Source organism: Monodelphis domestica, chromosome 1 (assembly GCF_027887165.1).
Source record: "Monodelphis domestica isolate mMonDom1 chromosome 1, mMonDom1.pri, whole genome shotgun sequence".
Classification (NCBI taxonomy): Eukaryota; Metazoa; Chordata; class Mammalia; order Didelphimorphia; family Didelphidae; genus Monodelphis; species Monodelphis domestica.
Genome location: NC_077227.1, coordinates 168,742,518 through 168,759,751, shown reverse-complemented (window position 1 = coordinate 168,759,751; position 17,234 = coordinate 168,742,518). Strand labels below are relative to the sequence as shown.

Below are 17,234 nucleotides of genomic sequence, written 5' to 3'. Positions count from 1 at the left end.
TTCAAGTGTTCTGGTCTGGAAAAGCTGTTTATTGTAATTTGGAACTAGTCTTCAATAGCAGATGCTGGCTGAAGCCTGGAAGAAAGCGACTGGAATGTGAAACTCTCGTTTGTGCAAGCCCAAATTTAAACTTTTTTTCCAAATGAAAAAAAAACAAAGAGGCGGGGTAGAGGGGGAGGTGGGTTGAGCACAGCTGTAGTGTAAGTAACAATAGAGAGGAAACAATTTTAAATTAATCCCCAAGAAGAATAAAATAATTCAATCCATCTTTTCAAAAACATGGGAACTGTTCTGAGGGGGGAAAAGTGGGATTATAGGGCTGTACACATCAAAAATGTATGCGCAATGTCTTACATTACTCTTTCTCCAAAACATTTTTTAAAGAAAAGAAGCTTCTTTTTGAACCTGCTTATTTAAGTATTGCCATGTGTTTGCATGTTTATGGCATGGTTTTTAAGGTTCATTGCATGCTGTGAAATATTCACTTATAAAACAGATTCCTAGCTGCAAGCCATGTGATCAAGGCTAAAACTCACCTATCATCAAAATAATTAGGTGCCCCAATTGCTGAAGGCTTGTGTTCTGTAAAATAGGATTGGTTCCAGATTTTCACATCCACATGTAAGACATCCGTTTATGTTCTTTTCAGAGTGACTGTAGTAAACATCAAACAAGGCTTCTAGGTTTCCTATGAACAGCATTTTTAGCAGCATAGCCAACTTTAGGTGCTTGTAGAACTTTGCACCTTTTTTAAAAAAAGGAATCAGGTTTGCAAAAAAATCTAAAGAAGAATAGTTTGGATGCTTAAATTTTTAAAAAAATATGTTTCTGATACTACTATTTGCTATTTAAACATTCCTTCAGGGAGCTCCTATAGTGGCATTGGTAATCACAGACATGTAGAATGGCAAATTGATGATTATAATGGAAAACTATTTCTCTTTTCCTTGGAAGATTGACTTGAGAGAGAATGCATTACACAGAAGTCAAGGGACTGCATCTCCACCAGACCTTGTGCCAATATAGCAATGGGATCTTTTCATCTCTTCTATTCTTGACCTTTTAATCAGTCCTTTCTCTCTTCCATCTCAGCTTAAATTGCAAGTTTACTGCTTCTATTTTGACTTCACTGTTATTTGTATTTTGAATCCAGGAGTGTTTCTACATTCAGGTTCCTCCCTCCTGACTTGTTGCTGAGGTGCCTCTTGTCCACTATCTTTGTATCTTTGAATTATCATCTTTTCCCGATCAGGTAGACATGCTTTAACAGGAAAAAAATTTTCTTAAAGATCCCAATACATGGGAATCCTTTGAAGAACCTGATACATCCTCCAGAAATTTGCACTAGCTATTTTGTAACACCAAAAAGTATTGACAAAAGGAGTCTTTTCCAAGTCATCATAAACAATCCCTGGGCTTCTAGAGCGTGAGGTACACCAGGCTTAGTTATGGAATGGCAGCAAGACAAAAGAACTGCAGCCCCTGCAACTGTTGGAAGCAATGCAGAAGAATTCAGTTCTTATGCCCATGAATATAGTTCTTAGAGAATATAAGGTTGAAGAAAATAAGTGAACTAAATGTCCTGTTAACCCTATTGGGATGTGACCCTAGCACCTTCTGATGGTCCAGTTTTTATTGCCTGACTTGCACCAAAGAGATCAAAACTCCAAGTTGGAAACATTTGAGAATGACCAGGTAGCAGTCGTGACTTCAGGTCCCAAAAGAGAAATTAACTTCATAACCTTGAGTCTTTTTGGTGTACAATATGAGCTGAAAAAGGACTGGAGTGAAATAAAGATCAAATTCTGCCTGATGTTCTCTCAGAGCAGGCTGAGGCATGCTTCTGGGAAAGATCTCGAGGCTAGGAAGACTGCTGCCTTGGCGCTCTCTCATCCGTGATAGAGGACTTCCGTCAGCACAGCTGGGAATCCTGCACTTTGCATACACACTTGGTACCCACCCATATGGAATAAACTCTTTCCAAATGTTTGGAGCAGTGTCTGTGTGTATGTGTGTGTTTAATGTTTGGAGTGTATCACCATAACCACTGCCAGCCATCCTCAAAAGTAGCCTTCCTGGTTTTGTTGTTTCCATTCTCCAACTTCTAAACACTACAACTGTACTGGGAATTAGTAATGTGTTAATTCTATGTTCTGGAGTTAGTCATCTTTATCAACTGAACTCTGACTTGTCTCATATTAAAGTTTTCTCTGGTTTCACTTCAGCACAGGTGAGATAGAAGAGAGAATTGGTTTTTTCCTCAAAAAATCTGCCACCAAAAAGGATATTAAATAGGAGAGATTACAGGTCTACCCTCAATTTACTAAGAGTTGATTTGCAAGATAGTGTCTGTGCAAGAAATTTTGTAAAGAACATTTGTTTTTCATTATTTCATTCATTTATTTTCTAAACCAAGTAGAGGCATGTTGGTTCTGGTAAAATGTCATTTACACAATGTCACTGAATATCCAAATCATTCTTTGCTGTTGCTGGAGTTTTGTTAAAAAAGAATATATTATTAGAAATCTCATTCACCATGATTTCTACATTGTCCATAACTTAAAGCTAATATAAAACTAACTCAGCATCTTAATAGTGAATTAACAAGTAAATCAAGTACTTCAAACCCATTTTGGGAAAAGAAGAAGTGTTATATACCCATTATCCCTATCTGTTACTTCCTCCATAATCTTTTGGTCTTCTTTGTTTTGGTGGGTAGTTTAAAGATTTTTAAATAGTTTTAGTTTGGGTAGACTGAAATGGTAGGGAAGTGGAAGTAAATAATACTTGATGTCATAACAAAAAAATCTATAAACAGATTGACATCTCCAACTTAAATTATTTCTGATGTTTTTTATTTTAAAGAGGGATATTTTTATGTGGACAAATACTTGTTTATTATACAAGGTAATTTGTTGAATCAATTTCTTTATAGTCAGCTGGACTAAAGATTGTTTCTATGATCACAGGAGTAGCTTCTTTATAGTACAATTCACTGAAAACTATAGAGTGGTAATAGCCCTAGATTTGGAGTTAGTGGGCCATGGTTTTAGTCACTTAAGTTCATTGGACCTCAGTTTCCTCATGTGTAAAACAAAGGGATTGTATAGTAAAGTAGAGAGAGGATGGGATTTCTAAATTGAATCTGGGTTCAAATCTCAGCTCTGTTATGTAGTAAAATCTTATGATTTCTACAGTCTATTCCGTGTAATCAACTAAAGTAGAACTTCTTGATATGTGGAAAAGCTATCTACCTGTTTGGGAAAATAACCATTTGGTATCTAAAATAAGAAATCATTTAGTCATTCAAAAATATATTTAAGCACCAAAATACTTGAAATTTTTGGCTGTTGTTTCTAAACAAGATTCTCAGGCATTGTTATTTACTAGTAAATGAAATTTTCTCTGCTGAAGAGTTTTCATTTGAGATGCACTTCAGACAGAAACAAAAATTAAATTTCCCTGGAAAATGGTGCTCTTAGAAAAATAAACTAGGAAATGAGTAATTTCAACTCCTTTTTATGTGATTAGTGTAACCAGTCATCGTTTAATTTTTAATATTTGCTCAATTTTTGAGCCAGGTTTTAAAATCCCAGTTTACTTCATTTCCTTTCCCATTTGGAATTTTATAGTCTTGTGTTTCTCAATATTTGCTTCAGGAAAATGTTATAAAAATCCAAGACTTATCAAATTAGTATTTGGCATTGAAAGACTATTGTGTTTAATATAGCATTTACAGCTTTAAATTGGCAAGGGAAAAAAAGCACTATGAGAACACACTGAAATAAATCAGAATGTTTGGGTTCCTTTTTGCCTGCTTATTTATTTTAATGATAAAGACTTAAAATGAGCTGCTGAAAAGGAAGTTTGGGGTTAAAGGTAAAACTGGAGATCAGTAATGCCCTTATTTGATCTGGGCCATTTTAGAGGCCTCAGAAATATTAGGTGTTTACATATGACATTTGCTTGCTGCCTTAGTACTTTGGTTCAGTTCTTGGAAATTAAGAGCATTTATATTTTAGTTATTATTTTCTTCCATATTCTTTTTTTACTGATTGTTAATGATCCTGGATAACATTTCATCTTTGAGTTCTTTTTGCCTTTGTTATCCACTGTACTAGGGAATTTTTGCCCATACTCTTTCCTCTGGGCTCTTTGCATTTAATTTTTGCTTTGTTTCCTTAGAGCAATGAATAGGGTCATAATATTCCCATATAGAAGTAAAATAGTCCTGGGTTATCTCTTACTATTTAAAGGTACCTCACTCAGTCCTTGAAAAATGCAAGCCAAAGCCAGCTGATGTAAATCTGTTAGAAAACTGCCCTTTTATTAGTGCTAAGAAATTGTAGATCGAGTTGCTTAAAGGTCAATGTGGGTAAATACTTTAAAATAAGATAGATAGTGTAAGTCTCAGAAATGTTGTCTCTTTAAAAAAAAATACATGTAAATTGAAAGCAATTTTTACTCCCTATCCTTAGAATGGTCTTTTTAGAAATGCAGATTTGGCTTTGTACACTACAGAAATTCCATCCACACATGTAGCTTTTTTTTTTTAACATTTATGTAGCTTCCAAGAATACTTCTAGTTTACTTTTTTCAAGGCAAACAGAAAAACAGTTTGTAATTTATTTTCATTAAGCCTTCATAATTTTAAATGCTTTTTAAGGTTTGTTCCTCTGTTTTAAAAAGTTTCAATGCTTTCAAAACTTAAAATCATTTTATAATTTTAAACCATTTTTATGCTGCTGCCAAGATAATTGCTAAGAAAGCATAGTTAAACCAGTTTTTAAGGTGTTATATATTCATAGAAATCTAGTTTATGATGGAAATCTTGTCACAAACGTTAAGTGACTAAGATTGCTTTAAAATATATACATATATGTATACACACACATATACTTTCAGATAAGGCAAAATAGCTTCAAAGTGAATAATGCAAACAATTCTTTAATCGATATATATAGATTAATAATAATTAATTGAAATCAGTATTCAGTATATAGTATAATTTGGACAAATGGGCTGCATGGGATTCAGAATCAAAAGGGGCTTCACACAGTACATTTGGGTTTCAACCCTAATCCTCCTTCCTCTTATTCATCAGCTAATTAGATTTAACATTTTCCATTGTGGGTACTAAAGCCATTGGTCAAATTAAATGAAAACAAGTCCCTCTGTCAGTGCGCCAGCAAAAGTATGGCAATGGATAGGGGTGGGGAGGGGAAAGGAATGAGATTTTAGAATGCAAGATGATGTCATTTTCTGGGTTGGGGCTTTTATTCTGAAGTGAGGATCTCCATGATTATTGAAATTTGAAGGATGGAAGGGGGGAGCATTTCACCCTCTCCAGCTACACTCCCAATAGCAGCTTGTCAGCTGTATGCTAACAAGATGAACAATTAAAACTCCATCCTATCTGGCTGGCCCCAGGGCCCCTGACTCAGACAAAGAACTGTTTGTACACCTGTTGTGTATGTGGACAGAACCATTTGAATGCAGCCCTGCAGATTAAAGGGAGGACTTTGGAGCAGAGAGTGAGCAAGGGTTAAAAAAGGATTGTAAGGACTGTGAAAGTTATATTCTCCAGAAAATGTAAGAGGGCCATTTGCAAGGGGAATCAGGTTACAAAGGAAAAGTTTCTGCTAACTTCATTAAGATGAGAAACTCCAGACTTCAAGCTCCCTACTAGTCGGAGGATTTTATAAAAAGTTTATATTTTTGCTCTATGTGCCAATAAATGAAAATGCCTTCATTTAGAAGTCAGTAATTTATATTAGCATGATAAAAACATTTATTTGAAATATGCAGTGGAGAATTACTTGTTTGTTGGCTAGATTTTTTTTTTAAACTCTTAGAAGTTCAAAACAAATCCTTGGTAAGATGATCATCTGCTCGCCATTCTAGGGATCAAACCACTTTAAAAAGTAGAACATAACTTTTATAAGTCTAGTGTTAGGAAAGCAATGAAAATTGAAATCAATAGGATTAGGAGTTTGGCAGACTTGAGCTTGCCTTGGTTAGGCAAAATATAGCAAGTTGTTCCTCTCCTTTTGTTCTCTTAATTTATCCAGTTGAAATGGCTAACAACCAAAAATCACATTTATGAGATTAAAAATGGAATTACTGAAAAAGTTGAAAAGTTAACTTTAAAATTGGTAGTCTCAGAATGTCCAACACTTTAAATTAACATATACTCTAAAAATGAAGAAAAACTCTTCATTTTAACTTCATGTTGGCCTGATTTATATGACTTTATTTGCAGAAGAATCATAAAAAGCTATATTTAGTCCATTTTCCATTAATTGTTTTAATGTGAAAATTCATTGTATAGTACTAACATAAAAGAAACCTGCCAGACTCAAGATTGATTTTATTTGCCGTTTATTTTCTGAATCATTCAAAATTTATATGTTGATCCTTAGACCTAAGCCTAGTTTTTTTTTGTTGACTAAGTACTGGAAGCTTATGTTCTATTTCCCCTGTAGCTTCTTTTAAAAAATATATTGACATCTTCCAACTTTACTTCACACTGTGTTTTTTCTCTTAAATAAAATACTAGCAAAGAGACTATAGCAAGTCATAACAAGGATTATTCAGTATGACCAAGTAGGATTTATACCAGGAATGCAAGGCTGGTTTAACATTAGGAAAACCATCCACATAATTGACTATATTAATAACCAAGCTAACACACTATATCTTTCTCCATTTCCTTTCTTAGTGAACTGTCCCTTATAACACACAAAAAAGAAGAAAATTTTAGCAAAATTAACCCACATTTCAGCTAAGTCTTAACATTATACGCAGTGTTTCATATCTATAGCATCCTTCCTTTACAAATGGTAGGAAATATGTACTTGGATCTTTTCTTTAGAGCCAAATTGTACCATAGTTTTTTCAAAGTAATTTTTAAATTCTCCCCTGAAGAGACTAACCTTCCTTGTCTCTAACTTGCAAGAAGTTTCTCTCTTTTCTATTTTTAAAGTTTCTATTTTTAAAAATAACCAATATGCTTTCTAAGGTAGAGTTTTATTAAACCCGTAAAAATATCCCTTCTTCCCTCATAAATTATTTTTCATTTTTAAGTTTTAATTCCTGACCCACTCAATTTTTGGTCATGTAAGTCTATGTTAATTTCATCAGGTTGATGAAAAATAATGGACAGATTTGGGAACTCTTTCAGAAGACAAGTTTACTATATTCCATTATGAAATTATATAGTAGTTTAGAAGATATCTACAATCAATTCTTGGTTATTCATTCTCAATTTAAAAAGGAGCAGTAACACAAGAAATCCTGAGTCAGGAATAATCTCTAAATCATATGAATTTTGTTATAAAATATATTAAATGATTAGGGATAGAGTAAGATTGCATATCAACATATTTTTAAAATAAATAACTTAAAGGTAGGGGAGGATTTTTGTCCTCTGAAGAACAGTAGAATGTTTAGTATAATATTCACATTCACTAGGTATTTAGATTACCTGACCTAAAGTCAGGAAATGCTGAGCCCGGAGTCAGAAACACCAAAGTTGAAATCTAGCCTCATCATTGAGATAGGTACCTCAGGGTCCTCATCTATAAAATGAGAATACTATAAACACCTACCTCTTAGGGTTAATGTGAGGCTGACATGAGAATATTTGTAAAGCACTCTGCAAACCTTAAAGCACTATTTTGCTATTATTATTAGAATATATCTAGACCTCTACCTAGATCAACTAGCCTAAGACATTGCTTTGGTTGCTTTCTTACTTCTGTTTTGGCTCACAGGAAACCATGTGTGTTAAACAAAGGATAAACTTGCATAAGGGCATTTATCTCTCTCTGGGTAAAACCCATACTAAGACATGAAAGATAAAAGCTATATTAATTACTCAAGAGGGATTCAAAGCTCAGCAGTTTACTAGGATTGAAGGATTTATTGAAAAACAGTGGTTCTCATGTGTAACTCTGGGCAATAAACCTATTTAATTAAAGGCTTAATCTTCTAGTTGACATGTTTGCTACTGTTCCACTAAAAAGCTTCATCTGTAGCCAGTTTTAATAAGAATACAATAACAGACAATTGCATGGGCTAGGCTGGGCTGGCCTGTCTTTGATGGCCATTTTTGGTCAACTTCTAATTGCAACCTTTTGATTAAAGATCAGAATTAACAAATAGGTAATTTATATTCTCTAGAAACTTTTCTGATAAATCATATAAAAGTATTTATTAGTTTTTGTCATTCTTTTCCAAAAAAAAAAACTTTGAGGGTCTGGGGGAAATATGCAAAATAATGATAATATGTACATTTAGCTAAAGATTGCATATATTTGTATTTCAATATAAACACATGTAATAATTTATTTTAAATGTTGTACCTTTCTAAGAAATAAAATATATTAATTAAAATCAGCATAGTTATGCATTTGCTTGTGAAGAAAAATCCTGAAATAAAAATTAGTGGTCCTCAGTTTACTGATTATAAGTTGGAAATGACACATTCTTTACCTCCTCACAAAATCAGGTACTATAGAAATATGAGTTGTCATTATTCAGCACTGAATTTGAAGTCAGAACTTCTGGGTTCAAATCCAGGCTTCTTGGTCAAGTTACTTAACCTCTCTGCCTTCAGCTTCCTCTTCTATAAAATGAAGGGACTGAGCTAGATGAATTCTAAGGTTCCTTTCAACTCTAAATCTTATGATTTATTATTAAAGCTTTAATTTTTTAATTAACAGAAATCTGTCTTTTCTTTCCTGCCACATTGGGGAGTAGGGATTTCTTCTGTGAAATATGCTTAATCAGTCAAGTAAAACAAATTCTCTTGTTAAGTGCATGTCTTATTCTTTATCCTAGATTTATTACCTCTCTGTCAAGGAGTGAATAACATGGTTGCCCATCTATCCTCTGAAATCATGGATGGTCATTGTGTTGATCATAGTTCTTACAACTTCCAAAACTGTTCATCTTTATAACATTGTTGTTACTGTATTAATTGCCCTCCTGCTTATACTCATTTAAGTTCTCATCTGTTTGTAAAAGTCTTCAAAATTGTTCTTTTTTTATAGCATTGATGCTATAGTATAATTTGTTATAGTTTTGCTCACTTTACTATGCATTCGTTCATACAAATTTTTTTCCAAATCTCTTTGAAATCATCTATTTCCTCATTTCTGTGGTGAGGCATCATAGTTGGAATTTTGCAGAAGAAAGTGGATAAGTCACATTGGGCTAGATGGATAAAGGGAATGGAAGTCAAAAAATAGATAGTCCAAACACTGTCTTAGTACTTCAAAGGTATTAAAGGAACCAGTGGAAGGCCTCCAGTATGTTAGGAAGATTCCTTAAAAAGAATTCATGAAAAAAGATGACTAAGTATTGCAAAGAATAAAATAGCATGGAGGACTTGTGAACCACATCAATGGAGGAAGTCTCAGGGAAATCCTTAATGCATCAAAGTTTCAAAGCAAGGTTGACTTTAATGAGAATTTATTTGGATTAGATGAAAATCATGTAAGTAAAAACAGAACAAAGTGAAGAAATACTTCAATTTCTATGCCATGTGATGGAGACCTGAAAGAATTCTCCATTTGCACTGCACTTCCTTACTGTACAGTTGACTAGGAGAACATTATGCCACTAGGTTTTACTTTCTTTTGCTAGAATCCAGAGAACAGATCATCAAATAAATTAATCCAAAACAGGCCAGTAGACTAATCCATTTAGGAAAAACTCCTCTGCCTTTGGAATGGTAATGGTAGTAATATCTGCTATACCTGATTTAATGGTTTAGGTAAAAATATTGTTTTAGTTTGTTTTAAAAGACAACATAAATGTCAAGACACATTTAATATGTCTACAAAATAGAAAATATTTCTAGAAATTTCTGGATTCATATGCCTCATATCTACCTCTCTCCTAAATCCAGTTAAAGTATTTTGGTCCTGAGCAATAGTGATAGAAAAAAAATTTTTTTTTTGCTTTAGGTTGGAACTCATCGGGAAGACTCTGTTAACCTTAATGGCAATCATTCAGTCCTGTCCAGCACCGTCCCTGCTTCAAGTACAGACCTGAATCATAAAACACAAGAAAATTACAGAGGTAATAATTTGATCCACTTACTTTTCATAATAATGTGATCAGAGTACTTTCTAGCCTGTAAGATTTCTCTGTAGTGGTCTCTGAATCAATTTCTCAAATTTTAAGTCCTTTCTGGATTGTGCTTTAGGAAATCAGAAAAATGAAGAGCAAGTCCCTAAAGAACTGATTTGGATCGCCAGGCACTTGTGTCCAGTGTATAGAGGTTCTAAATGTGGCTGAAGTCATTTGCAAACTTCCTTGATGGACAAGAGATCCATGTTTAATATTCCCTCAGCCAAGCAACCTCTTCCCTGTCTACTCTCAATCTCTCTATACCTCTCTCTCCTTTAACTAATTATGCCTTTGACTGAAACTGAAAATACAAGTCCCTTGGGAACAAAAAGGAGTGTTTCCTAGGTGTATTGGGTGCTCTCAATATGGTTAGGCAACCTTCTCGCATCTGAATGTTAATAATTCAATACAAACAGTTAGAATCAAAACCCCCAAAAAGTAAACTGGCACTCCTCTCCCAGGGATATTCTGTTATCTACTTTAGTATGGTAGTCTTATTCCCCTTTCCCTAGCAGAACTAAGCTCGGCACTTTCTGGAAATGCATTAACTCTTTCATCCTCATTTCTACCTTCAATTACAGTTTGGTATTCTGGAATGTTTTCTGCTTAAAGTAATCCATTTCCTTATAATAAAAGAAAAACTCTTTTGTCAAGGGAATGCTTTTTTAGTATAAATGCAATTGAATTTTATCTGGAGCTGATGGACAGGTATAGCCAAAATGGGACTCTTAAGAACAGCATGGCTCTTGGTACATGTTTTTAGAATTATTTACCGTGATGTGAGCATGACCTTTCTTCCCACCTTCTCTAATGTCCCTGTTGAACACACTGAGAATCAGGGCAGGTCATTAAGCATAAGAAAGTTATCCCTGTGACCTTAGTTCTCATTCTTAACTGAGACAACCCATTTATAGTTGAAAAACTGAGTATTATTTTCTATTTCATTTGAATCATCAGGTGGCCTGCAGAGCCAATCTGGGGCTGTTGGTCCAACAGAAATCAAGTCTGAAAACAAGGAAAAGGATGAAAATCTCCACGAACCTCCTTCATCTGATGACATGAAATCAGACGATGAATCTTCTCAAAAAGATATAAAAGTTTCATCTCGAGGCAGAACAAGGTATTTGCAGCCCAACTATTTTAGCTTGGCCACAAGTAAAAGGAATTACAGAATTAAACTGTCAGTCATTCACCACATACTTTACTATATGCCTAATAATATACTGTTAGACACCCTGGAGAAAAAGATGTGGTGGTGGTGTGGAAGAATTATGTCTCAATCCATACCTTCAAGAAGCTTGGAGTATGATTAAGAGAATCAGACTTATATACCTGAAACAAAGAAAAACAGTTTCTTATACAAATAGATGCTGACTAAATTTTTTTAATTAAATGACATATCCTTAAGTACTAAACTTCATCACATGGACTGTTTTTTGAAAAATGATATGTAGCAAGAGATAAGTAAGAAAAAGCTCAGTGTGGGCTTGAGTTTTCAGGAATAGTTTCACAAAGCCTTAAAATATAGGTAAAAATTTGGATGGTTAAATAATTATTACTTTCTGATTTCTTTCCAGGTTCTATAGTCTATATTTTAATATTACTATATTCTATACATATATTCATAATATACACATGGATTTATATATGTGTATAATTTTCCTTTGTTTTTCAAGAGTATGATGCAGAAAATTATTGTAATCCATGTATATTTGTTGTGACTGGAAGGAAAAATATCTCTTTCTCATGATCCATACATCCTTAGACTTCATTTTGGTTTGTTATGGTAACTGATGCTTATAAAACTTGTCATCTTTGTCATGGCACTTGTCACTTCTTCTGAAGGAAGAAGGGGATAGTAAAACGTTACACTATCATTTTACTTTGTATTATACTAGAAGAGATTCTTGTATTGTTGGGTTGGAACAATTGACCTTTCCAAGCAAGGTCTTTTACAAGCCTGGTTCTTTATCTATCCATCTGTGCCCTCTTGATTCTTTTTTCCTTCTTTGGAGATGATACTTAGTCAAGTAAAGGAAATATGGATCCCATGTAATCCAAAAATATTTTAAAATATTTCTGTGATTTGTAAATAATTAAGAATTGAGTCGCCTCTCTGTAGTTGACATCACAGATATAACTCGGTGCCTGGAGGAGTGGGAAAGCCCTGTTCTTTGTAGATGAGATCTCTGTATACTGGAAGGACAAGTTCATTATAGCATCTAGTCTTTCTAACAAGTCAGTGGGATGACCTAGGTAGGTAGGCTATCCAAGAGAATGCCTTTTAAGATTTACAGGTCATCCGCTGATGATTACATTTTTCTCCAGTACAAAAAAAAATCATATTTCCTGTCACCCTTCTCTATCTTCATGTTCCTCCCGTGTCCCCACCACCACCAGAGTAAATGAAAACAAAAAGGGATGGCTGAGATATTTACATCTGTTTTGTTTTGATTTTGTAGCAGTACTAATGAAGATGAAGATTTGAACCCAGAGCAGAAGGTAGAAAGGGAGAAAGAAAGGAGGATGGCTAACAATGCCAGGGAACGCTTGCGTGTGCGGGATATTAATGAGGCATTCAAAGAACTGGGCAGAATGTGTCAGCTTCACTTAAAGAGTGAAAAGCCCCAGACAAAGCTCCTTATTCTTCACCAGGCCGTGGCAGTCATCCTCAGTCTAGAACAGCAAGTCCGAGGTGAGTGACTTCCCTGCAGGCAAGAAAACAAAGTTGTTCTACCTCTGAAGGGCAGACTTTTTTTTTTTCACTGCGACTCCTTACACTCAAGACTTCAGGATTTTCCAATAATCCCAACCCCTCTGCTATTCTGTCAAGTAGACATTATTCCCTTTCAGAATTTTTATGACTTTATGGCAATTGATGAATGCTTTTTGTTTGATTTCTTAATATCGTCACTGGTTGTGGGCTTATAGCCCCACTTATAAGAAATAAACATCCTCACTCAGCTTATCTTCAATATTTCTTGCTCTCATTGACTCTGTCTGATCTCCTGCCTGCCAAAACTTTCTGCTACCTCCCTGCCTTGGATGACATCCCTAGATTCAAATTCACTCCAACCTGACCTATAGTATATAACTCATACTTCCTTCTCTGTCTTCTGCTATGATCCCTAGCCTGTTGTCTGCCCAAGCCAGTTCTTATCTGGTTACTATTAGGATTAAAATTATCTCGAGATAAATTTTTGGATAAGAATATGAGTTTGTTGATTATATCTGTTTATTGGTTAGGCCAGCTTCATCACTGACAAAATGACAAATAGATCAGTGGTCCTTTAGGATGATCAGAGTCTTTGAACCTAGATCAGACAGCTCAATAAATAGGCTTTTAGGAGCTCATTATTTAGCCCCTTCCTTGAACATCACTCATTGTTGAATACTAATTAAGAGATGGTCCACCAAACTATTCATCCCTCCCCATCTCATGTCATGAGGAAGGAGCCCACAGGAAAAGATCCTTCGTTGCCTTCATTTATTAACCAAATTCTGTTAAAAGGGAAAGCATTCTAAGAGTTCTGAGATCAATAGTTAGAGGGCAAGAAAACTGATATTTGAAGGGAAGGAGCCCCATTTGGGAAGCACATAGTATCTAGGAGCAGCCAAATTACTACTGGTTATCAAAGCCTTTAACATATATGCTTCATTCAAATTACAAATATTTCCAATATCCTGTTATGAGAAGAGCCCAATTTTAAGGTAAGGAAGATGTAACGTTTTGATAAGATACAGTGTCTACCTTTGTGGCGTTCATAGTGTAGAAAAAAATGGCTAAAATCCTCTTAAGCCTGGGGAACCTGTTTTCACATGTAATGATGACATTATCAACAACAGCAACAAAAGCAGAAGAGGAGATTCTCTATTCCAAAAAGAAAGAAGCCTGATCTCTCCAAAGGCCTGGCATCTCTGCTAAATTCTTATTCCTACTCAGGGTAGTGGCCATTTCACACAAATCTGGCAAGTATTGTCAGTAAGGTTAAGTGCATTCGAAGCCTGAGTGATCTGAAAAAGACCAGTTCAAAGTCCAAGAGGTGGTTGCCATTATATCATAGAAGAACGGGTTACTACACCTCCAACTCCTACCCCTTCACCGTGACAGACTGTGGTAGGGCTGGCTATAAAGGAGTCACCCTACCCGCCTTCCAAAGACCATAGGAAAGCTGGTCCATGACCCTTTGTAGCAACCTTTTCCCAACAAATGGTTATTCTGGTGTTATTGAACCTGTTTCCTACTGTTTCTACTTTAATCACTGAATGAAACTTATCCAGGACTCCCCTAAAGCACACAATTTCTGTTCTACCATCTTTTTTTTTTTTGCTTTGCCTAGTTCCTCTCCTTCACCCAACAACTTCTTGGGCTAGAATTCTCAGTTCACTTCCTGACCTTGGAAGAATCTCTTAAGACCTATTAGATCAGTTTCTTAACCTTTTTTGTGTGACATGGAGCTCTTCTCAGGGGGGGAAATATTTTTAAGTGTATAAAATATATAAAATTACAAAAGAAACCAATTCTATTGAGATATGGTTCTGAAAATATTTTTTTAAAAAACTAGTTCCTATATCTCAGGTTAAGAAATTCTGTAATAGTTAGCTATTTCTACCAAGATAGCCACAACCTCTTATTTCCAAAATAATGACCATATTTTGGGGTATACCTGACCTTCATAGTCTAATTCAAGTAGATTTTTTTGCACCCTTGAGTTTTCAATATGGGGTTTTCTTAAAATGGGGCACTTCTACAATTAGCATCCTGGTCAAAAAAAATAATACATGAGAGCCAATTTGCTATTTATTTCCATAATTTATCTTCTTTATTTCTCTTTGTGAATCATTCTCCTTCCCTTCTATACTACACATCCTAGTTGTTCAGTCCTTCTTAACTGTTCAAAAAGCCAGCCACTTTGTGTGTTAGAAACATGAGTAAAAGCTTCTCATCTCGCTCCCTTTGCCTCTAGTTCAAGAAGAGCAATTGATGTAGTTCTTTCCACAGTTATATCAAAGAAAAGTCACAGTGTATGCCCCAACTCCCTGCCTCCCTTGAGAGGTTGTCACTTAACTGTGAGGGTGAAAATCCTCAGGATTTTTTTCATCGCCCTGGGGCTGGCTGAGTGGTCTGTCTGTTACTATAAAGCATTTTCTAAGCTGATGGAATTCCAGGCTGAGCCCAGATGTCTCCCAGGTACAGATGGTGTCAGCACTCATATCAATTCAGTGCACTGCATCTCCGCAGGACACTGAGGGGGTTACAGACGCTCACAGTGGCAGCTCAGACATTCATCCCCAGAGTAGGGTGGATTAGGTTTGAGGTGTTGGTACAGATCAAAGCAATCCCTAGAAGACTCTCTCTATCAGAAGTAACAGAGAATAGAGAGTAGACGTAATATTTGGACACTGGGAGGCATGTATCTAGCTTTTTATTTGAGCACACATTTGGGGGAATAGGGTTAACGTTCGCTGGGATCTACACTGTGATTTTGTTGAGTGTGATATAGAATTGCGTGGATGCCAAGAACCTCCAGTAAAGAGTGATGTTTTTTGTATCCAAGAATAATAGCCCCTGGTTCTTAATTTTGTATTGAATAATGAAAGCTCTTCTCTCCTTCCCTCACCCCATTACAGAGAGGAACCTCAACCCCAAAGCAGCCTGCCTTAAGAGAAGGGAAGAAGAAAAAGTTTCTGCCGTATCGGCAGAGCCACCAACCACGCTGCCAGGAACCCATCCTGGGCTTAGTGAAACTACCAACCCTATGGGTCATATGTAAACACCGGCCAGGTAGGTCTGGGGTAGTAACTTACAAAGGGATCTGAAAGGAGAAGGATAGGGAAAGCAAAGGATTAAGCTCACTGCACTGCCTGATTTACTTTTCTCTAAATGAGAGCCTGATATGAAATTGGAAGCTTTGATTATTTTATATTTAAACTCCAATTTGGAGCCTTGGGATGCTGTCTTTCTGTTATAGACGTTAACATGGAGACTGAATCCTATTTAAGATCCAACTGTTATTCATCCTCAATATATAAAAATATTATGATTCTTAGGACTTTTGCTCTCTTCCTGCTACCCAGTATTTAAGCTGCAGTTAGCTACAAAAAGACACACCTGGTACTCAGGTGAATTAACCTTTGATCCAGGAAGCAAGTAAAGATAGGACCCATCCATCAGGGAATATTCTGTCGCCATTTACACTGCACATTTCACTGCCTCCAGCTATATAAAGGTTTTGTCATCTGCTTCCACTTGGATTAGTAGGACAGTATACTCTCTGTTCATCCTACTCTAGGTATGCTGACAGAGCCAAGGACAACTGTCAGCTGGACCCACATTTTAATAGATTTGACCTTTATAAGGGGGGAAGAAAACATGGGATGGGATCAGTATTCTTTTATTTATCTTGGCTCATCCTTGAAGAATAGCCATAACACTGATGAAGGATGATTCATTAAAATGCTGTCACTTAGTAATGATGCTTTTGTCTTTCCTAAAATATTAGAGACTTAATATTTTATGGTGTAAAAGGCTAACCCTGAAGTCTGAATTATTTGAATAATCTTTTTCTCTCCTTTATTCACAACAACAAAAATAAAAGACTGAATAATATGATTCTCACTAGGCTTTTTTTCAAAGAGTGTCTTATTCATTATAGATATGTCCCTTTTACCTGGTCCAGTAGTGTCAGACTTGCAGACTGAACCTGATTAAAATATAATTGGGAAATGTTTGACAGCATAAACAGAAATATAGTATGGTATACATAATGTTAACTTATGTCCTTCCAGATCATTAAGTGGCTTCCAAGATCTGTTTCTATTTGAGTTTGACACCACAGGGTTCACTCCTAGAAGGTGCTTAATAAATGCTTGCTGATTGATTTCATTTTTAAGACAATTGCATCTTAACTAGTTACATAGATTGAGAATGAAATTGTTAGCCAGATTATTTGATATTTCTTTTTCTTCCATAGTATATTTGGTTTCATTTGTGTCACCCTAGAACATGGATTTTCCACCCACCCAACCCTGTCAGACTTTATGAGGGCTATCTCATTTAAAGCCGAACCTCTTAAATTTTTGATGAATAGTAA

At 35.4% G+C, this 17,234-nt stretch overlaps 1 protein-coding gene across 9 annotated transcripts in view; it reads left to right on the top strand.

Moving 5' to 3' along the window:
- The window catches only part of TCF12 (transcription factor 12), a 411,875-nt gene that overhangs the window by 390,959 nt on the left and 3,682 nt on the right, over positions 1–17,234 (top strand). For all 9 annotated transcript variants that reach the window (XM_001368229.4, XM_007479687.3, XM_056809540.1 and 6 more), the window contains 4 exons: positions 9,975–10,089; positions 11,098–11,260; positions 12,603–12,835; positions 15,772–15,925. In XM_001368229.4, the coding sequence (XP_001368266.1) occupies positions 9,975–10,089; positions 11,098–11,260; positions 12,603–12,835; positions 15,772–15,914 (654 nt within the window). In that variant the 3' untranslated portion in view covers positions 15,915–15,925. The remainder of the gene's footprint in view (positions 1–9,974; positions 10,090–11,097; positions 11,261–12,602; positions 12,836–15,771; positions 15,926–17,234) is intronic.